General features: G+C 37.8%; 1 protein-coding gene across 7 annotated transcripts in view; it reads right to left on the bottom strand.

Annotated features, from left to right (window-relative positions):
* COL28A1 (collagen type XXVIII alpha 1 chain) overlaps nt 1-23,483 on the bottom strand; it is a 207,582-nt gene that overhangs the window by 79,153 nt on the left and 104,946 nt on the right. For all 7 annotated transcript variants that reach the window (XM_032287127.1, XM_032287128.1, XM_032287129.1 and 4 more), the window contains 4 exons: nt 10,687-10,755; nt 7,970-8,038; nt 6,854-6,922; nt 753-824 (listed from right to left, as the gene is read on the bottom strand). In XM_032287127.1, coding sequence (XP_032143018.1) covers nt 753-824; nt 6,854-6,922; nt 7,970-8,038; nt 10,687-10,755 — 279 coding nt within the window. The remainder of the gene's footprint in view (nt 1-752; nt 825-6,853; nt 6,923-7,969; nt 8,039-10,686; nt 10,756-23,483) is intronic.

Genomic DNA, 23,483 nt, shown 5'->3' with positions numbered 1-23,483 from the left:
GGAAATGACACTGATGTTTCAGCTGACCCTCCAGCAAACAGACAATATGTATCATCCCACCTTGTCTCCTTTTATCACCAGTGGATTCAGCTGAAACTCTCCAAAACACACCACACCTTCACTCTAGCCTCAAAATCAATTTGGAAGTTTATAAACTTAAAAAAGTAACATCAAACTCCAGTTTAACTCAGAGCAGCTGGAGTATCATGAAAAAGTTTAATTTCTCAGCCAATTTCCAAAGCAATAAGCTCATTTTCCTTTGGCTCTTCATTCACATTTGGTAGATTTTTTTTAAAAACAGGGAAGACCTTCAGCCTTTCCATCTGCTGTTTTTTGCTACTTTTATTGAAAAATGAGTATTTCAAATGTCAACTCAAAATATTTCAGGAAATCTTTACAATGGCCTTATTTCCTGAATGCATTTACAGACTTTCCTCTTGGGGGGTGGGGGTGGGGTGGAGGGAGCGGTTTTCTCTTAAGTTTAAATTAATGTGCTTTCTAGATATCCTGAAGAAACTAGGCCATAACCAAAACACCAGAGAGAAGGCAGAAGATGTGAGACTATCTCAGCCTTTCAATAGTCTACTTCTTCTATCAGGGATAAGTGAAAAGGGACATTTGGGATTGTGAGATTTTTTTTTCTTAAAGAGACTACGTTTGTCCTGGATGGTTTGATTCGAGCTCCCACAGGATCAAGATACCAGCTTGCTTCAATAGTTCTTACTCCAATAATATGAAAAATTTGGTGTTACCTTCTTCCCTGCAGCTCCATCTTCTCCCGGTACTCCTGGCTGTCCTGGGAGCCCTATTGAGCCTGGCTCCCCCTGGTGGATGAACAAATATTTTATTTCCCAAAAGTTCATGCATCTATTCTGAGGTACTTGGAATTGGATGTACCTTATAGCGTTTGAGAAAAACCTCCGAGAAATCTGATTAGTAATTAATGCTAAACTATTTGATCTTGAGAAGTTACTTAACATCTCTAGGCCTTAGTTTTTGATTCTATTATTATGGGCTGAATTGTGCCCCCCCCCCCCAAAAAAAAAAAGATATGTTGACATCCTAACTCTTTGTACCTATGAATGTAACTTTAATTGGAAACAGGGTCTTTGCAGATTTAATCAAGTTAAGATGAAGTCATTACAGAGGGCCCTAATTCAGTATAACAGGTTTGGCTCTGTGTTCCCACCCAAATCTCATTCAAATTGTAATTCCCTGTGACGAAGGAGGGACCTGGTAAGAGGTGGTTGAGTTATAGGGGTGGACCTCCCCCTTGCTGTTCTCATGATAGAGTTCTCATGACATCTGGTTGTTTGAAAATGTGTAGCATGCCTGCCTTCAATCTCTTTCCCTCTTTTACTCTGCCATGTAAACATGTGCCTGCTTCCCCTTCGCCTTCTGCCAGGATTGTAAGTTTCCAGAGGCCTCCCCAGAAGCCAAGCAGATGCCAGCATCATGCTTCCTGCACAGCCTGCAGAACTGTGAGTCAATTAAACCTTTTTTCTTTATAAATTACCCAGTCTGAGGTAGTTCTTTAAAGCAATGCAAGAACAGACTAATACAATGGGTACTATAAGCAGAGAAAAATGCCACTTGGAGGCAGACACATAGAGCACCATGTGACAGGAGAGGCAAAGACTGGAGAAAGCAGCTGCTAGGCAAGGCATGCCAAGGATTGACAGACATGCCCAGAAGCTAAGATGAGACCAGGAAACATTCTCTCTTACAGGTATTGGAGGAAACATAGCCCTGCAGACGGATTTTGAACTTTGTCTGAAACAATACATTTCTGTTGTGTCAGTTTCTAAATTTCTGTTGTCTCAGCCACTCAGTTTCTAGTACTTTCTTACATCAGTTCTAGAAAACTAATATAAGAGTGAAATAACAAATTTGTGTCCTAACACCACTTCCAGCTCTAATATTCAGTAATTCTACTTGCTTTCAAGTTAATTTATGATTAGTAATAAATCCTTTAAGATGTTCAGGAAAAAAAATCCTACTTTCAAACAGTTTAAAGCATCTTTATGGCATTTATTAATAGCAACAAAATGGAAAATAATTGAAAGTAACTTCAACTAACCTAAGCAAGCCAGTGAAAAAAAGCACAGTAAATCTAACAATAAGTAGAAGAAAAGATAAAGATGAAAGAAGAAAATAATAAACTTGAAAACAAAAAGTAAGAATATTCATAAAATTAAAAGGTAATGCCTGTTTAAAAGCTAATAAAAGTAAATAAATTTCTAATAGAAATGATTAGGGATTTTTAAAGACACCAATAAATATTAAAATGGAAGATATAACTATATACATATAGTAAAAATTTTTTAAGTCATAGAAAATTGGTGATAATTTTAAAAAATGTATTGGAAAACAACAATAATCTTTGAGAAAAATATGAATTATATAATGCCGTAAAAAGAAATGAACAAGCTGGATAAACCAATACTATTAAATAAATTGAGTCAGTGATTAAAAGTCTCTACTTCCTCTCCCTCCAAGATCACAAGCTTAGTTTGTTTTACAGTCAAGACTTACCAAACGTTTAAACTTTTAAAGTACAGTTATTTCCTATCTTATACAAACAGTTCTAAAAAGCTTGAAAAACAGAGTAGTCTATCTAATTTATTTTATAAGGCTTATAAAGCCTTTTTAGAAAAATTATACAATGGCAAGACAAGAAAACAAAACCATAGACCAGTCTACCTATGAAATATAGCACAATTTAAGCTTCTAATCAAATGCTATAATTTCCCCCAGTGCCTACATAAAGCTTCCAGGTCATAGCACAGGGATTGAGAAACCTGGGAAAGCATCTCTCCGAGAAGACAAACATATGTGTCTGGGTAAGTCGAGGTATCAAAAGTTCACAAGGCAGATAACCAGAGAAAGTTACACAGATAAAACCATAAGTATCTTCTGAGCATCCAACTTGGTTATTCAGTTGAGTACTGCTGAGCACATGTGTATGAAGAAACTACCCAAGGCCAGGGAAACAACCAACTTAAAGGATTAGAGAAGTGACAGGGAACCAGGAATAGTGCCTATTTCTACTGGCAAGAAATAAAACCTCACAATTCTGAGGGCATAGATTGGAGTTCTAAAAAGGGTCTTGCCTCAACAGTAGGGAAAAATTAATCCTAGACTAAATGCTGCTGTAGTCTTACTTAACAAAACTTAAAAGCAAGACCAAAATGGGTCAATCTGTTTTCAAGTAACTAAAAAACATTCAAGAAGAAAGCTCAAAATACAGAAATGCAAAAATATCCAACATGCAAAATGGCAAAATTCACAATGTTGGGCATTCAATAAAAAGGTATTCAGCTGGGTGTGGTGGCACATGCCTGTAATCCCAACTACTCAGGAGACCAAGGTAGGAAGATGGCTTAAGCCCAGGAGTTCAAAGCCAACCTGGTCAACACCTTTTAAAATATTAATATTAATAATAATATTTAATTTAAAAATAAAAAATAGGCATTAAAAAGGCTGAAAAATATAGTACTTTGTGTTGAGAAAAATCAATCGATTGAAACTTACCCAGAAATAACATCAGTAGTAGAATTAGTAGGTAAGAATATTAAAACAGTTATTATGACCATATTCCAAACAGTCAAGAAACCAGAGGAAATCTGAAGCATGTTAAATACAGACAAGAGAGACATAAGAAGGATACAAATTAAACTTTTAGATTTAAAAATTATGATGTATGAGATAAAAAACACTGGATAGCATTAAAAGCTGATTAGTGTCATGGAAGAAAAGATTAGTGAACTAAAACATATAGCAATAAGAGCTATCCTAAATTAAACACAGAGAGAAAAGAGACTGAAAAAAATGAGCAGAGCATCGGTGAACTATGAAATAACTTGAAACATCCAAATATCCTGGCCAACATTTCTAAAACCCATCTCTACTAAAAAATACAAAAATTAGCCAGATGTGTTGGTGCATGCCTGTAATCCCAGCTACATGGGAGGCTGAGGCACTAGGATCACCTGAACCCAGGAGGCAGAGGTTTCAGTGATCCAAGATGGTGTCACTGCAATCCAGTCTGGGTGAAAGTGAGACTCTGTCTCGAAACAAAAATAAAATCCAAATTTAAGTAAAATTGGAGGTCCTGGGGTAAGGAAGTGCTATTTCAAGAAATACTGGCCAAATATTTTCTAAATTTGATGAAAACTATAACCCATAGATCTAAGAATATCAGTGAACCAAGAATATCAATGAACCTCAAGCACAAGACATATATCTAAGGCACATTATAATCACACTGCTCAAAACCAGTGAGGTAGAGAAAATCTCAAAAGCAGCCAAAGGTTAAAAAGGCATGTTATGTAGAGAAACAAATATAAGGATAACAACAGATTTCTCATCAGAAGTAATGCAAGCGAGAAGACAATAGAACAACATCTTAAAAGTATTAAAAGGAAGAAAAAGCAACAGCACATTATAATTCTATAACCAGAAAAAATAATAAGGAAATTTTTTTGGAAGTTGATTTGCAATTTCTTGGAACGCTAAATGAATACCTACCTTCTGACCTAGCCATTTCACTTTCCAAGAAAAATAAGAACAAATATCCATACAAGCACATATATAAATGTTCTTAACAGCTTTATTTATAATATTGAAAATCTGGAAACAAGCAAAATTTTTATCAACAGGTGAATGGATAAACAAATTGTGGTATATCCATATAATACAGTACTGTTCAGCAATATGAAGGAATGAGCTGTTCATATATATGTTAAAACATAGATCTTAGAATGATTTTGCTGAGTTAAAAGAAGCCAGAAAAATATCATATAGTGTATATTTCCATAAAAATCTAGAAAATGCAAACTAGTCTATAATGACAAAAAACAGATCAACGGTTAGCAGATAATTGGAAAGCAGATCTGTGGGAAACATATTAGTGAACATAGAAGAAGTTATGGAGGGATACGACAGATGGCAACTTCTGAGGGTTACAGAAAAATTTATTATCTTGATTGCAGTGACGATTCAAAGAGCATATATATATGTATTTCAAAACATCAAATTGTATACTTTAAACGTGTATTTACTATATGCCAATCAGATAATACATAGTTATTAAAATAAATGCGAAAATCCTAAATAAAAGTTTAGTCAGTTGAATGATTACCATAAAAAAGTATACATAATAAATTGAGTTTATCTCAAGAATGCAAGGATGGTTTGACATCTGAAAACTGTGAATATAATGTGTCATATTAAGCTAAAAGTGGAAAACAATACAATTATCTTAGTAGATGTATAATTTGATAAAATCCAGTAATCATTTATATTTAACAAGTAACATTTGGTACAACCAAAAAAGAAGGGAACTTCCTTAACCTAATAGAGAGTATCTATCAAAAACTTTCAGCAAATGTCACACTTAAGAGTAAAATTTTAGAAGCACTTCTTTTGAAGTCACTTCTTTTAAACATTGTACAAGTGATCCTAGCAGTACAAAATGATAAAAGTAAGTAATAAAAGAAGAGCTAAAAATGAATAGGTAAAACTTTATTTTCAGACAATATGATTGTGTACATAGGGACTGAAAAAGTAAGAGACTCCACAAATAATTAGAGATGTCACAGGGTGGCTGGATACAAAATCAACATGCCAAAACAAAATGAAAAGCTTCTCCTATAGGCCTAGACTAGTTAATTAAAAGATGTAGAAAGGGAGGCTGAGGCACAAGAATCGCTTGAACCATGAAGGTGGAGATTGCAGTGAGCCAAGGTCACACCACTGCACTCTAGCCTGGGCAACAGGAGTGAAACTCTGTCTCAAAAAAAAAAAAAAGATGTAGAAAAAGGACAATTCACAATTACAAACATTTCTACAAGGTACTTGGAAATAAATTTAACCAAAGTACAAGAACTTTATGGAGAAAATTACAAATATTTTTCTGAAAAATTAGAGCTTTAGTCTGTGGTATGAAAGACTTGCTATTTAATCTGTAGATTCAGTGCAAACCAAATAGGGTATCTTGTTAAATTTGACAAGTCAGCCCTAAAATATGTATCTCAGAGTCAATAGTAACTAAGAAATAAAATGAGAATATTTTTCCTTTTAGATGACAAAACATATTATAAATCTATTATAATCAAGACAAAGTAATAGCACCAAGAGATATACAATATACTTATTGTATATTGCCTCTCTGCAATTGACAGATATATAACATGTGTTTGCATACATATTTACACAGAGGCATATTTACATATATGTATAAACATATATGTCAAAGTTGGCACTTAGTATACTGTGTAGTACATGGAAACCATGTAAAAATGGCAGCTATTATTACTATATTCATATATTTCTATTTTTTGTAATGCTGTGCTTATATATGTAACATGTATATTCTTCTTAGAACTACATCTAACATGTTCTTCTAATACTCAAATGCTCATAAGAATAAGACAATGACAACAGAACAATGGTGAAGCTGAGTGCTCAACATGGCTCTCTGGATCCTATATAACTTAAGGATGAGTTATAGAAAGTGTGAAGGGTAAACTATGTATTCGTTCATTATTCAGCAGTATTTATTCAGACTCTATCATGTCCCCAAAGCTGGGGATTTTATAATAAACCAAGATAAACAAAGTGCCACCCTGGTAGAGTATAGATTTTAGAGCAGCACTGTCCAAGAGGAATATAAAGCAAGCCATACATGTAATTATAGCTTTTGCAGTAGCCACACTTAAAAAGTGAAATGAACTCGTTATATAGAGTTAGATAGCACATGCAGGGTCTGTACTGCAATCGGATATAAAAAAAAAACCTTACATAATATTACATAAAGTAACATATCACTTCTTAGCAGCAGTCAACTCACCTTTGGACCTTGTACTCCAATTCCCACTGGTCCTCGAGGGCCTGTAGGTCCCATTTGGCCTACTTCTCCCTAGTAAGAAAACAGAATATTTTAATACAGCAGCAAAGTGAAAATAATATATTCCGGCTATTGATCTCCTAAAATCTGTCTTATACCAACAATGTAAAATAGTTTCAATGTGCTCAATTCATATATATTGCCTGAAATTCCTTCAGATGGATGGATTTTAACCAAATTTAGAATGAAAAATATACATATTTGATGTATGTATCATCTGACTTAAAATATAGGCCACATAGCATATTCAAAATTGATTTTAAGGAGCCCCTTGTGGAGGGCATCTGGAAAAGATAGGCAGCTGCATCCTAGAACAACTAAAATTGGCACCGGAAAAGCCAAGGTAACTGCTGATCAAGAGCAATGTCATAACCAGAAAACACAATTTGAGCTTTCAAGGGCAAGTCGCAAATCAAAACTCTCAAGGACAGTCAGAGTGGTCCACTGAGCAGCTTCTCACACGAACAGCTCTAAGGAGTATGTTCTAAGGTGAGTAGTTTCAGAGAAGTATTTTATTTATTTAACAATGATTCATGATTCTTGGAAGCAATATTAAGGATAACGAGTTAAACAAGTGCCATGCCCCTCCTCAAAGAAAAAATAATAGTTCCAATTTATGACATAGCTTGATTCCCAAGTACATAGAACTTTTTTATTTGTTAGGTCATTTCTAACCCCATCTCTTTAGCTAAGGCTTTAGTAGTTGGACCTACTGTCAGAGTGGTGGTGAGAATGAAAATTAGCCAACTTAGAGAGATACATAACCAGTGGTTACCTCTATCGATATTACTGCTTGAATTACTAGAATAGGATCACATAAGTAAAAGTAACAAAGAAAACAATAAATGAAAATTGTGTAAGTAAAACTTTCTTAAAGCATAAAGAATACATAGTATATTTTCTAAATTGTCAGGAATATCAATAACATTTTGCATTAAGTAGAGATCTCTGATTTTTAAATTCATTCTATCTGCTGTATTCCAAATGCACTGACACTGATCAGAAAACAGCAATTATACTATAGATAATATTCAATTCTGCCCTCATTTACAAAGTTACCTTAGAACCAGGTAAGCCTTGTCCTGGGGGTCCTTGTGGACCAGGTGGACCAATAGGACCTTGGATTCCCTTTAAAATAAAATTTTTAAAAAAAGAGTATTAGTGAAATTAAGACATTTGGATAAGAGTAGTTTCAAATCCTCTAAAGTGAAACTTTAGTTCAAACCCCATAATAAGTTACTTATACTCAATAAACATTTGTAGAGTGGGGTGGCAGACGCTGCTAATTAAACCATAATTTGCATTCTTCCCTACTTCCACATTAAGAGAAATTTTAGCTGGCCCATGTGGCTAACCTAGAATAAAGATCACATTTCTCAGTCCCTGTTGCAGCCAGGTGTGGCTATGCGGGCTAGATTCTAGCCAATGGGATGTGAATTGAGTGATGTGTGTAATTCCTGATTCATGTAAAAAGAAGAGGTATGCCTTCTTCCCTTTTCCTCTTCTTCAGTAGCTAGAATTAACAGACAGTGGCCTCCAGGATCATGCAGATGAGGAAAGCACTCTCAGTATGGCAGACTAACAAGACTGATTAATAGAGCCACTCTACCAGCTTGGAGTTTTAAGTAAGGAAAATAAAATTACACCTAGTTAACCCATTTCATATCTCTGTCCATGCAGACAAACCTATATCTCAGTTGTTCCAATGAATATGTGTCGGGACGGTAAATTGAAGGTTTGACCTAGCCTCTAAGAAGCAATAGTCAGCAGATACCAAACTGAAGAATGTTCAAACACTTGACTTCTCCTTCACACTATAAAGGAGGTTTTTATACATGAGTATAAAAAGGATGTGCATATATGTATGCATACATATGTATATGTGGCTGTTTATATTTCACTCTATTTTGTAAAAGATCTGAGTTGGTCAAGCCTCCAAATATTTAACAAAACTCTGTGGGCCATTTAAGAGATATTGTAAACATGTTGCTAGAAACAGCAGTTCCCTCATAAACACATGAGGGAGAAAATTCATTTTTATAAGAGAAATAGGAAGATCTAATATAACAAGAATTCAACGGATAAACACATAAAATTAAAGAACATTGAATAACTGCATAAACAGAGGTGAAATTTAAGTAGAATTTATATCATTTGTTTTAAAAGGTAAATAAATTCTTTTCTTACTCAGATCATTTTACAAATAGAGATCTCATTTCCAATAGAGATCAGCTCTATAAGGACACATCTACCTTGAATTTTTTTTTTCTTTTCAGAAAGAAGAAAAGAGGGTGAGAAAATGAAAGAAGTCCAAGAGTTTTTTTTTTTTTTTTTTTTTTCAAGCTGAAGAACAACAACCTCCACTAAGAAACAGCAGCATTAAAGGCAACAGGAAGCTGTAGGTGGGAGGTCCAGAATTCATAGGCCATCTGGACAAACTTGTCTTTGAACCTCATGCTTAGCCCCATGGTGGTCACTCAGCACCAGGAGAACCGCAAGACCCAAGATGTGACAGCACTGTCCAGCTGCTTTTGCAATCAGTAAGCTACAAGGCTTGAGAATGTCTGGTGGTATGATCGAATCATAACACCTGAGTTGCCCAACTATCCAGCTCTTAATTATTATCTAAATATTTATTTATACATTTATCTTGGCTTCTTCTGTACCTTAAGTTTCCTAATGTGTTAGACTAGGACCTCTGCCAAGGGCAAGGGAATGGAAAAAGGAGTCATATCCAACTTTGCTGATGATTGGACTAACAAAAAAATTAATAATAATAATAAATTAGCAGGTAATTAGAAATAAACCCAAAGTTAATCTCAACAATGGCACTTGGAATTATCTCATTTTAAAAATTCTTCCCTTCTTCCACTATCCTAAAGAAAGCAGTATTCGTTCTCTAGGCAATAGAATAATTCAAACCTTAATCATAAATCTTAATCAAACCTGACTTGCCACTTTCTAACCAGAAGATATTTAGCATAAATCTGGATTTATTGGTCACTTTGATTAAATGAGACTGTATAAGTATATGGTAAACAACAAAGTATATGATAAACAAAAAAAATACATGGTAAACAACAGTAGTGACTACTGTTATACCATCTTCACATTATTTAGATTTATCTCAATTATGCAGAATTTTCCAAAAGTTATCAGAAGATTTTAGAAGTGGCTCTCATCATGAATGTAGACATTCTTACGGATCTTTTTTTTCTTCTTACCAAGAGGGGTCATTTATAAAATCTATGGTTTGCTTCTATTCCAGAAGGGTGCCCCTTAAACTAAGTGGTTACTTCTGATCCTGCTCCAAGTTTTAACTATAACCGTTTTTTAAAAATTGGTATGTGGCTAGTTGGAGTACTTGGTAGGGGGATACTACTCTACTCCATTGGTAGAGAATGGGATTTAATTTTCACAAAACTTCAAGGAGAAAAAAATACACAAACCAGCAGGTAAATAAACTATTGTTTCCAAGCAGAACTAAAAATATTGCCCCCAAACATTTACCTTGTTAATTAGGTTTTAACGTAAAAAGTCACAGCATCAAGAAACACATTACTTATTTTTTAAGCCTTTAGAAGTTCTAAAAAATAAAATGTCATGAAACCATCGTATCCATCCCTATATTCAATTCTGGACTTATACTCCATTGCAATTTACTGTGAAATATACATAGATGTTTGCATAGATGTTTGCAGGACTGGCCTTCAATGAATATCAAGATTGGGCTGGAATGTTTCGCACTGAAGGGAAAGGAGGAGTACATTAATTACCTGTTCCCCTTGACTCCCAATTCCAGGGATGCCCATTGGTCCTTGGGGTCCCATAGGTCCCAAATCCCCCTGTATAGAAAATAAACCAGGAAATATAACAATAAAATAAAATCTTATTTTTTTCATACTTTGCTAACCCAGAATTAGGCTATGTACCATAAAAAAAAGCTCAACATGGAAAATTATAAAACTTTATTTTATTCCTTTTAAAGAGTATGTAGTTCAAAGTCACCAAAATAGTAAATGACATTTTTGCTATTCAGTTTAAGTTGGTGGGCATTTAACAATCATTTTTCTCAAAAAAAATTCCTGAATAGTTGTTATCATGACACAAACACTTCCTGCTAGGATTATAACAAAAATATTTTGGAAAATTCATAGGATATAAGAAAAATAAAATTTAAGCGACAAATTGAAGAAAAATATTTTAAAATTTTCTAAATATTCTTTCCCTCCCAATCTTATTTAAAATGCATTTTGAAAATTAAGAAATGATCTCACATGAATGCAGCAAAATTAAAGAGCCCTATTTTCTTCTTCCATGAAATTGAGATAAGAAAATTAAAGTTACCAGCAAGAAGAACATCATTCATTCTTTCTGTGTCTTTATACAGATGTTTGTTGAGTGCCCAATAATTAGTATGTGAAGGTGAAAAATTAATCAGGGAAGAGAGAAGGCAGCAATGATTTTGTGGTTAGGATGTCCAGAGATGACGTCACTGATGAGAGGGAATGAGGCAGGTAGAAACCCAGAAGGAAAGCATTCCAGGCAGAGAAACAGTCAGTGCAAAGCTGATGCCCAGCATGTTCCAGAAACAGCAAGGAGACAGTGCGGTTGGAACTGTCTCCAATTGGGAGAGCAGTAGACTATGAAGTTGGAGAATTATGGCAGTGGGGTCAGGTATAAGGATCAGTGGAGCCTTTGAGGCCATTGTAATGACTTGGCTGTTTTCTGAGTGAGATAGGAAGCCACTAGAGGGCTTTGAGAAGGGAAGTAAAAGATCCGACTTGGTTTTTAAGGCCCCATCTGGAAGCTGTATGGAGAACAGACTGAAGGGAGATCTACATGAGAGATGATGGGGCACAAACCAGAGTGTTGAGAGCAGAGGTGGTAGGGGGCACTCAAAACCTGGATAATGTTGAAGGTAGAGTGATGGGATTTGCTGAGGATTGAGAGGACTCCAGGAAGTCTCCAAGGCTCTTGGCAGAATAGAGTTGTCATTGACCAAGAAGAAGAAGCCTGAGAGAAAAACAACATTTGGGGTAAAGGGTGATATCAGGAGCTCAGTTTTGGACATGTTTAGTTTGAGATACCTAAAATGAACATCCAAATGGAGATATCAAGTAGGTGGGAGAGGCCTGGGATGAGAATATAAATTTGGAAGCCTTCATATATAAATGATATTAAAGGCCATAATTGGGTCAACTTGCCAAGTAATAGAAAAAAGAGAAGGTCCTGGGACTGACCCCTTTAAGCACTCTAATCATTAGAGGTCAGAGAGATGAAGATGCCACAGCAGTGAGACTGAGAAGGAAGCAGCCAGAGAGACCAAGTGAAGAGAGTGTTTCAAGAAGGTGAGGGATCCATCTGTCAAATGCTACCAACAGGGCAAATAAGTTGATGACAGAGAATTGACCACTGGATTGAGTAACATGGTTAAGATGCTCGTTTTAATGGCAGTTGTATTTAGACTACATTAGGGCCACAAAACTTTTTCTTAAACTGTTGGATAGTAGATATTTTGGCCTTGAGGGTCATAATAAGGTCTCTTTCATAATTGATCAATGCTGCTTTGGTAGTACAAAAGTAGCCATAGACAATATATAGTAAACAAGTATACCTGTGCTCCAATAACATTTTATTTATAAGAACAGGCAGCCAGCTCCGCAGTTGGCCAGTGTTTGAGCTAAATAAATAAGTTTTTATGAACAAAAATGTATCCTTGATCAAACTTTATAAAATATTAAATATATAAAACCTGCACTAAGAGATGCCCTGGAATACACTCCTTAGTGTTTCACTTTCTATTAACCCTCAGTCTACATAAATATTATGGAAGGAAAATGTAATGGAGTCAATTTCTGGCTCATAGCTGGATTATTCTGATTCAGAATTTGATTTCTTATACCTCGGATATTGTGCTAAATGCTTCTCATCCTTTATCTCATTTATCCTCACAACAACCCCTGTGAAGTGGGCATCCCCATTTTTTAGATGAGTGTAAGTAACTCACCGCAGGTCACACAACTGTTAGATGGCAGATGTGACAGTCAAGTCAACTGACTCCAGAACCCAACTTGTAGCCACTAGTTTGCAAGTATTTGTTAAACACATAAGAGAAGGTCCCTTTTTTGTTCAATGTCATTGACAGTTAAATACCAGTGCCATAGGTATAACTCTGTTTTGTACCATTTATATATATTTGAGAGGCCTTCTCAGAGCACAGACAAAAACAGCAAACACTGTACAAAACCCCCAAATTATCAAACATCCTCCAATACTGGCTAAAATTAGTGACTGCTACTTCTACCAATTATGACTCAGCCTAACTCCATTTTTTCCAACTTCTAAATGAGATTCATTAAATATTCAATACAAAAATTATCCCCAATTATCAATAACATTCAATCCAGAGCCCATCCCTGATTTTTTAAATTATTCCCAAAATCACATAACACAAACACAAATCCTATGAAATATCTTTCATCCTCTTCCTGAGTCACTGTAGGTTCAATGTGTGTGGTCTCCCTCCCTGCAGAGTCAACAAGCCTTTGTTAAAACTCTGGATGGATTCCTGTTGGTCCTTGCTAGAGGGCATCAATACTAGTTTTCTTAAATGAGTTTCCTTATTTTAACCCCATTTTCAGATAATAATTTAGAGTGGGAGCCTAAGGATGGACATACACTTTCATAACAAGGTCAAGTTGATGTTTTTAACAACTATTTTCTTTACTAAGAAGAAATGTCTTTTGATAATGTCTGGATTCAAAGCTATTTTGCTGATGGTAAAAGTCACTGGATGTCAGAACCTAAATAAGTGAGACATTATAATAAATGAATCACATTTCTCAGATAATAAGTCAACCTACATAATAACACATCTTGAATATACTAGATTTGGAGATCATGGTGGACGGGAGGCAAGACTGTATTGCAGCTTCCACTTGAGAGGAAAGAATAGCATGTGAAGGCTCACATTGTGAACCTTTGCTTCAAAATGACTACAGGAATACATTAGGAAAGCCAAAAAAAAAAACAAACAAAAAAAACCACCCAGAGACGTGCTGAAGAAAACAGATTGCTTCTGCAGGACCCAGCAGATACCCCAAATATTGTGAGCATGCAAATTGTGGAAATGGAAAAGGGAGATTGTCCACCCCTGAACATACTCCCCACTGGGGAGCCTGAAGGTCTAGATTACAGAAGATTCTGGCCTTACCTGGAGCAGAGTCAATTTAGAGAGCCAAGCAAAATACAGGTGTAGAATAAGCAACAGGAAAATCCCTGTGGGCTCAGTGGGTCCCCTAGCAGGCCATATCTGCTTCATATCACTGGGGTTCTTGAGGACAGCTGCCAGAGGCACTGGGAAAAGGCCACAGGGGGAAGGACACCTCCAGCTGAACTTTATAATAATTTCAACTGATTGAGAAGTTTCCTGGACAGAACTCAGGAAAGGGAGTGAATCCGGTGTGCAGACTCCACAGGCAAGGGAAGAAGGAAAGCTCTACTGACTTTCCCATCTGGGAGGCAAGCGGCCTGGGGCAAGTTCTCAGCCCTGCTCAACCACTGCCTGGAAACAGACTCAGTGTTGTTGGGACGGGGAGCATGGTGGGAATGAGACCGGCCCTTCGGTTTGTGTGGGAGCTCGGTGAAGCCTTGACTGCCAGCTTTCTCCCATTTCCCTGACCACCTGTGTGGCACAGCAGAGGCAGGCATAATCCTCCTAGGTATACAATTTCATTGACCTGGGAACCTCACCCTCACCCCAACAGCAGTTGCAGCAAGACCCACCCAAGCAGAGTCTAAGCTCAGACACACCTAGCCTTGCCCCCACATAATGGTCCTTCCCTACCCACCCTGGTAACTGAAGACAAAGGGCATATACTCTTGGGAGTTCTAGGGCCCCTCTCATTGCCTGTTCCTTTCCATACTACCACAGCTGATGCTCTCTTGAAAGCACCACCTCCCAGCAGGAGGCCAACCAACACAAAAAAACTGTAGAAACCAACCAAAGCTAAGGACCCTCACAGAGTCCATTTCACCCCCCTGCCACCTTCACTGGAGCAGGCGCTAGCATCCATGGCTGAGGGACCCACAGACAGTTCACATCACAGGACTCTGTGCAGACAGCCTCCAGTACCAGCCTGGAGCCTGGTAGACTTGCTGGGTGGCCAGATCCTGAAGAGAAATAACAATCACTCCAGCTTAGCCCTTAGGAAGCCACATACCTAGAAAAAGAGTGAGAGTACTACATTAAGGAAATCCCAATGGGACAAAAGGAATTTAATGACAGCCTTGAGCCCTAGAACTTCCCTCTGACAGAGCCTACCCAAATGAGAAGAAACCAGAAAAACAACTCTGGTAATATGACAAAACAAGATTATTTAACATCCTCCAAAAAATCACACTAGCTCACTAGCAATAGATCCAAACTAAGAAGAAATCCCTGATCAACCTGAAAAGAATTCAGAAGGTTAGTTATTAAGCTAATCAGAGGGGCACCAGAGAAAGATGAAGCCCAATGTAAGGAAATTTAAAAAAAATGATACAAGAAGTGAAGAAATAAATATTCAATGAAATAGAGAGCATAAATAAAAACAATCAAAACTTCAGGAAACAAGGGATGTACTCATAGAAATGCAAAATGTTCTGGAAATTCTCTGCAATAGAATTGAACAAGCAAAAGAAAGAACTTCAGAGCTCAAACACAAAGTTTTTGAGTTAACCCAATCCAACAAAGACAAACAAAAAAAAAGAATAAGAAAATATGAACAAAGCCTCCAACAAGTCTGGGGTTATGTTAAACAACCAAACCTAAGAATAATTGGTGTTCCTGAGGAAGAAGAAAAATCTAAAAGTTTGAAAAATATATTTGGAGGAATAATTGAGAAAAACTTCTGGACTCCATGTTTGGGTCCCCTTCCATGAACACTCCCTTCGTGGAAGCTGTTTTTCTCTCTCCTGTATTTCTCCTCTGGAGTCCCCTTCCACACTCCCTCATGGAAGCCTGTCTTCTCCTCCTAAACTCCATCTCTCTATATTCCCTTCCATTCAGTGTGGAGGCTGCTTTCCTCTCCTGGATTCCATCTTTCTGGATTCTCTCACTTAGTATGAGAGTAAGCTGTTTCTTTCTCCTTCTCCTGTTTCTCTCTCTCTTTAATTAAATCACTTTCTACAACCAAAAAAAAAAAAAAAAAAAAGAAGAAGAAGAAGGAAAAAACTTCCCTAGCCTTGCTAAACAACTAGACACTAAAATAGAAGAAGCTGAAAGAACACCTGGGAAATTCATCACAAAAAGATCATCACCTAAGCACATTGTCATCAAGTTATCTAAAGTTAAGATGAAGGAAAGAATCTTAAGAGCTATGAGGCAAAAACACCAGGTAACCTATAAAGGAAAACTTATAAGATTAACAGCAGATTTCTCAGCAGAAACCCTACAGGCTAGAAGGGATTGGGGTCCTATTATCAGCCTTCTCAACAAAACAATTATCAGCCAAGAATTTTGTACCCAGAGAAACTAAGCTTCATAAATGAAGGAAAGATACAGTCTTTTTCAGACAAACAAATGCTGAAAGAATTTGCCACTACCAACCCAGCACTACAAGAACTGCCAAAAGGAGCTCTAAATCTTGAAATAAATCCTGGAAACACATCAAAACAGAACCTCTTTAAAGCATATATTTCACAGGACCTATAAAACAAAAATACAGTTAAGAAAAAAAAAAAAACCAAGGTATACAGGCAACAAATAGGACAATGAATGGAATGGTACCTCACATCTCAATACTAACATTGTCTGTAAATGGCCTAAATGCTCCACTTAAAAAATACAGAATTGCAGAATGGATAAGAATTCACCAACCATCTCCTGCTTTCAAGAGACACACCTAACACATAAGGACTCACATAAATTTAAGGTAAAAGGATGGAAAATGACATTTCATGCAAAATGGACACCAAAAGAGAACAGGAGTAGCTATTCTTATATCAGACAAAACAAACTTTAAAGCAAGGGCAGTTTAAAAAGACAAAGAAGGCCATTATATAATGATAGAAGGCCCTATCCAACAGGAAAATATCACAGTCCTAAAATAGATATGCACCTAACACTGGAGCTCACTAATTTATAAAACAATATTCATATACTTAAGAAATGAGATAGACAGCAACACAATAATAGTGGGGGACTTCAATACTTCACTGACAGTACTAGACAGATCATCAAGACAGAAAGTCAACAAAGAAGCAATGGATTTAAACTATACCCTGGAACAAATGGACTTAACAGATATTTACAGAACATTCTATCTGACAACCACAGAATATACATTCTACTCAACAGTGCATGGTACTTTCTCCAAGATAGACCATTTGATAGGCAATAAAACAAACCTCAACAAATTCAAGAAAAATGAATTTACACCAAGCCCTTTCAGACCACAGTGGAATAAAACTGGAAATCAACTCCAAAAAGCCTTCAAACCCATGCAAATACATGGAAATTAAGTAACTTGCTCCTGAAAGATCATTGGGTCAAAAATGAAATCAAGATGGAAATTTAAAAATTCTTCAAACTGAATGACAGTATTACTACAACCTATCAAAATCTCTGGGATACCGCAAAGGCAGTGCTAAGAGGAAAGTTTATAGCCCTAACAAGCCTATATCAAAAAGTCTGAAAGAGTACAAACAGACAATCTAAGGTCACACCTCAAGGAAATAGAGAAGTAAGAACAAACCAAACCAAAGCTCAGCAGAAAGGAAATAACCAAGATCAGTGCAGAACTGAATGAAATTGAAACAAACAAACAAACAAAATGCAGGATGGGGGAAGATGGCCGACTAGGAACAGCTCATGATTGCAGCTTCCAGTGAAAGTGCAGAGGGTGAGTGGATGCCGCAATTCCAGACGGATTTTTATTGCCCACAGACCAGGAGATTCCCAGGTGGAGGAGCCCCATGGGTCGCCAGCGTGGCTGTTTCGGCCTGCGCGGCTGCTTTTGCCTGCACCCTGGCAAGGCGGTTCTCCGTACAAAACACACTGGTCTGGGTGCCCTCTTAGCTGGCGATTGGAGCCCTGAGATGGCAGAGTCGCCCATTCATCTGAAATAGCGAGCCAGGCCAGGAGATTCCTAGGCAAAAAAAACTGCCAGGAATCTCAGCGCTGCTATTTCAGCCAGCTCAGTGAGTTGCAGCATGGGAGATCCCGGCGCCTTTCAACAGGTGACTGGAACACTGGGAGACAGTCGACTGTTCAACAACAACAACAAAAGACTCTGAGTCAGGCAGCCAGGTGATCAGGCTCGGCTGGTCCCACCCCCCACCCCCAACAACAAAAAAAACAGTAATTGAAAATGCTCTGGGTTGAGAGTTTCACAGCAAGCACAGCTGAACTGGGATGGTCTGGCTCTGTGGGGGAGGGGTGTCCACCATTACTGAGACATTCCACCACTACAGAGGCACTCTGACCATCACTGAGGCAGCCTGCCATTGCCGAGGCAACCCGCCACTACAGAGAGAGTCTGCCATAACAGAGGCGGGCCACCATTGCCAAGGCAGTTCTAACTACACCCATATAAACAGGACTGTAGGGAAGATCACATGGCAGCTGGGCGGAGCCCACAGCAGCTCAGCAAAGCCTCTGCAGGCAGACAGTAACTAGGCTGCCTCCTCGCTGGGCAGGGCAGCCCTGAAAGAAAAAAAAAGGCAGCAGCACAACGGAAACTCATAAATAAAGCCCTAACTTCCTGGGACAGAGCACCTGGGGGAAAAACAAAAAAAAAGGGAGTTTATGAGTTCTGCTGCAGCAGACTTATATATACCTGCCCAGCAACTCTGAATGAACAACAGAGCTCACAGCTCAGGACTTGAGCTCCAATTAAGGACAGACTGTCTCCCCAAGCAGCTCCCTGACCCCCATATATCCAAAGAGTCACCTCATTAAGCAGAGAACAGACTGACATTTGGTGGGCATCCGACTGGGACAAAGATAGCAGAAGAGGAAACTGGTAGCAACCCTTACTGTTCTGCAGCTGCTGCAGGTGATCCCCCAGCAAGCAGGGCCTGGGGTGGACCTCAGCAGTCCTACAGCAGAGGGGCCAGACTGTTAGAAGGAAAGCTAAGAAAAAGAAGTAACTTCAGCATCCACAAACTGGAAGTTCACTCAGAGACCCAATCTGAAAGTCAGTAACTACAAAGAAAACAGGTGGATAAACCCACAAAGATGGGAAGAAACCTGCGCAAAAAGGATGAAAACACCCGAAACCAGAACACCTCTCCTCCTAAAAGAGATCACAACTCCTCACCAGCAAGGGAACAAGGAGAAGGAGTGTAATGAAATGACAGAATCAGGCTTCAGAAAGTGGGTAATAAGAAACTACAGTGAACTAAAAGAACATGTTCTAACTCAATGCAAAGAAACTAAGAACCTTGAAAAAAGATTTGACGAAATGCTAACGAGAATGGACGACATAGAGAGGAATATAAGTGAATTGATGGAGCTGAAAAACGCAACACGAGAACTTCGCGAAGCATACACAAGTTTCAACAGCCGAACTGACCAAGCAGAAGAAAGGATATCAGAGGTCGAAGATCAACTCAATGAAATAAAACGAGAAGGCAAGAATAGAGAAAAAAGGATAAAAAGGAATGAACAAAGTCTCCAAGAAATGTGGGACTATGTGGAAAGACCTAATCTATGTCTGCTAGGTGTACCTGAATATGACGCAGAGAAGGAATCCAAGCTGGAAAATACTCTTCAGGATATTATCCAGGAAAACTTCCCCAACCTAGAAAGGCTGGCCAATATTCAAGTCCAGGAAATACAGAGAACACCACAAAGAAATTCCTCCAGAAGAGCAACCCCAAGGCACATAATCCTCAGATTCACCAGGGTTGAAATGAAAGAAAAAATGCTAAGGGCAGCCAGAGAGAAAGGTCGGGTTACCCACAAAGGGAAGCCCATCAGACTCACAGCAGATCTCTCAGCAGAAACCCTACAAGCCAGAAGAGAGTGGGGGCCAATATTCAACATCCTTAAAGAAAAGAACTTTCAACCCAGAATCTCCTAACCAGCCAAACTAAGCTTCATAAGTGAAGGAAAAATAAAATCCTTTGCAAACAAGCAAGTACTCAGAGATGTAATCACCACCAAACCTGCTTTACAAGAGCTCCTGAAAGAGGCTGTACACATATAAAGGAACAACCAGTACCAGCCACTCCAAAAACATGCCAAGTGGTAAAGAGCATCGACATAACGAAGAATCTGCATGAACTAACGAACAAAACAGCCAGCTAGCATCAAAATGGCAGTATCAAATTCACACATGACAATATTATCCCTAAATGTAAATGGACTAAATGCCCCAATCAAAAGACACAGACTGGCAAATTGAATAAAAAGCCAAAACCCATCGGTGTGCTGTATCCAGGAAACCCATCTCACATGCAAGGATACACAAAGGCTCAAAATAAAGGGATGGAGGCAGATTTACCAAGCAAATGGAGAGGAAAAAAAAGCAGGAGTTGCAATTCTCATCTCTGATAAAAATAGACTTTAAAGCAACAAAGATCAAAAGAGACAAAGAAGGACATTACATAATGGTAAAAGGATCAATGCAACAAGAAGAGCTAACGATCCTAAATATATACGCACCCAATACAGGAGCACCCAGATACATAAGGCAAGTTCTTAATGACTTATAAAGAGACTTAGGCTCCCACACAATAATAGTGGGAGACTTTAACACCCCATTGTCAATATTGGACAGATCAACAAGACAGAAAAGTAACAAGGATATCCAGGACCAGAACTCAGACCTGGAACAAGCAAACCTAATAGACATTTACAGAACTCTCCACCCCAAATCCACAGAATATACATTCTTCTCAGCACCACATTACTCCTACTCTAAAATTGACCACATAATTAGGAGTAAATCACTCCTCAGCAAATGCAAAAGAATGGAAATCGTAACAAACTGTCTCTTAGACCACAGTGCAATCAAGTTAGAACTCAGAATGCAGAAACTAACTCAGAACTGCACAGCTTCATGGAAACTGAACAACTGGCTTTTGAACGTTGACTGGATAAACAATGAAATGAAGGCAGAAATAAAGATGTTCTTCGAAATCAATGAGAACGAAGACACAACATACCAGAATCTCTGGGACACATTTAAAGCAGTCTCTAGAGGAAAACATATAGCAATAAGTGCCCACAAGAGAAGCAAGGAGACATCTAAAATTGAAACCCTAGTATCAAAATTGAAAGAGCTAGAGGAGCAAGATCAAAAATACTCAAAACCTAGCAGAAGACAAGAAATAACTAAGATCAGAGCAGAACTGAAGGAGATAGAGACACAAAAAACCCTCCAAAAAAATCAATAAATCCAGGAGCTGGTTTTTCAAAAAGATCAACATAACAGACCACTAGCCAGATTAACAAAAAAGAAAAGAGAGAATAACCAAATAGATGCAATAAAAAACGATAAAGGGGATATCACCACAGATTCCACAGAAATTCAAATCACCATCAGAGATTATTACAAACAATTCTATGCACATAAACTAGTAAACCTGGAAGAAATGGATAAATTCCTGGACACTTGCCTCCTTCCAAGCCTAAACCAGGAAGAAGTTGAAACCCTGAATAGATCAATAACAAGGTCTGAAGTTGAGGCAGCTATTAAGAGCCTACCACCCAGAAAAAGCCCAGGTCCAGATGGGTTCCCAGCCGAATTCTATCAGACATAAAAAGAGGAGCTGGTACCATTCCTTCTGAAACTATTCCAAATAATCCAAAAAGAGGGAATCCTTCCCAAATCATTTTATGAGACAAACATCATCCTGATACGAAAACCCAGCAGAGACTCAACAAGAAAAGAAAACTTCAGGCCAATATCCATGATGAACGCAGATGCAAAAATCTTCAATAAAATACTGTCAAACCGACTGCAACAGCATATCAAAAAGCTTATCCACCATGATCAAGTAGGCTTCATCCTGGGGATGCAAGGCTGGTTCAACATACGCAAGTCTATAAATGTAATTCACCACATAAACAGAACCAAAGACAAAAACCACATGATTAACTCAATTGATGCAGAGGCCTTCGACAAAATTCAACAGCCCTTTATGCTAAAAATCCTCAATAAACTAGGTATTGATGGAACGTATCTCAAAATAATAAAAGCTATTTATGACAAACCAACAGTCAATATCATACTGAATGGACAAAAACTGGAAGCATTCCCTTTGAAATCTGGCACTAGACAAGGATGCCCACTCTCACCACTCCTATTCAATATAGTACTGGAAGTTTTAGCCAGAGCAATCAGGCAAGAAAAAGAAATAAAGCGTATCCAAATAGGAAAGGAGGAAGTCAAATTGTCTGTATTTGCAGACGACATGATTGTATATCTAGAAGACCCCAACGTCTCAACCCAAAATCTCCTGAAACTGATAAGCAAGTTCAGCAAAGTCTTGGGATACAAAATCAATGTGCAAAAATCACAAGCATTCCTATACACCAATAACAGACCTAAAGAGAGCCAAATCAAGAACGAACTGCCATTCACAATTGCTACAAAGAGAATAAAATACCTAGGAATACAACTAACAAGGAACGTAAAGGACCTCGTCAATGAGAACTACAAGCCACTGCTCAATGAAATTAGAGAGGACACAAACAGATGGAGAAACATTCCATACTCATGGTTAGGAAGAATCAATATCGTGAAATGGCCATACTGCCCAAAGTAATTTACAGATTCAACGCTATTCCCATCAAGCTACCAATGACCTTCTTCACAGAACTGGAAAAAAACACCTTAAACTTCATATGGAACCAAAAGAGAGCCCGCATAGCCAAGTCAATTCTAAGCAAAAAGAACAAAGCGGGAGGCATCACACTACCAGACTTCAAACTATACTACAGGGCTACAGTAATCAAAACAGCATGGTACTGGTACCAAAACAGAGATATAGACCAATGGAACAGAACAGAGGCCTTGCAGGCAACACAACATATCTACAACCATCCGATCTTTGACAAACCTGAAAAAAACAAGCAATGGGGAAAGGATTCCCTGTTTAATAAATGGTGTTGGGAAAACTGGCTAGCCATGTGCAGAAAGCAGAAACTGGACCCCTTCCTGAGGCCTCACACTAAAATTAACTCCAGATGGATTAAAGACTTAAACATAAGACCTAACACCATAAAAACCCTAGAAGAAAATCTAGGCAAAACCATTCAGGACATAGGCGTAGGCAAGGACTTCATGACCAAAACACCAAAATCATTGGCAACGAAAGCCAAAATAGACAAATGGGACCTAATCAAACTCCACAGCTTCTGCACAGCAAAAGAAACAGTCATTAGAGTGAATCGGCAACCAACAGAATGGGAAAAAATTTTTGCAGTCTACCCATCTGACAAAGGGCTGATATCCAGAATTTACAAAGAACTAAAACAGATCTACAAGAAAAAAACAAACAAGCCCATTCAAAAGTGGGTGAAGGATATGAACAGACACTTTACAAAAGAAGATATATGAGGCCAACAAACATATGA

Source organism: Sapajus apella, unplaced genomic scaffold (genome assembly GCF_009761245.1).
Source record: "Sapajus apella isolate SASKATOON/1434 unplaced genomic scaffold, GSC_monkey_1.0 scaffold19, whole genome shotgun sequence".
NCBI classification, from domain to species: Eukaryota; Metazoa; Chordata; class Mammalia; order Primates; family Cebidae; genus Sapajus; species Sapajus apella.
This window is presented reverse-complemented; position numbering and strand designations above follow the sequence as displayed.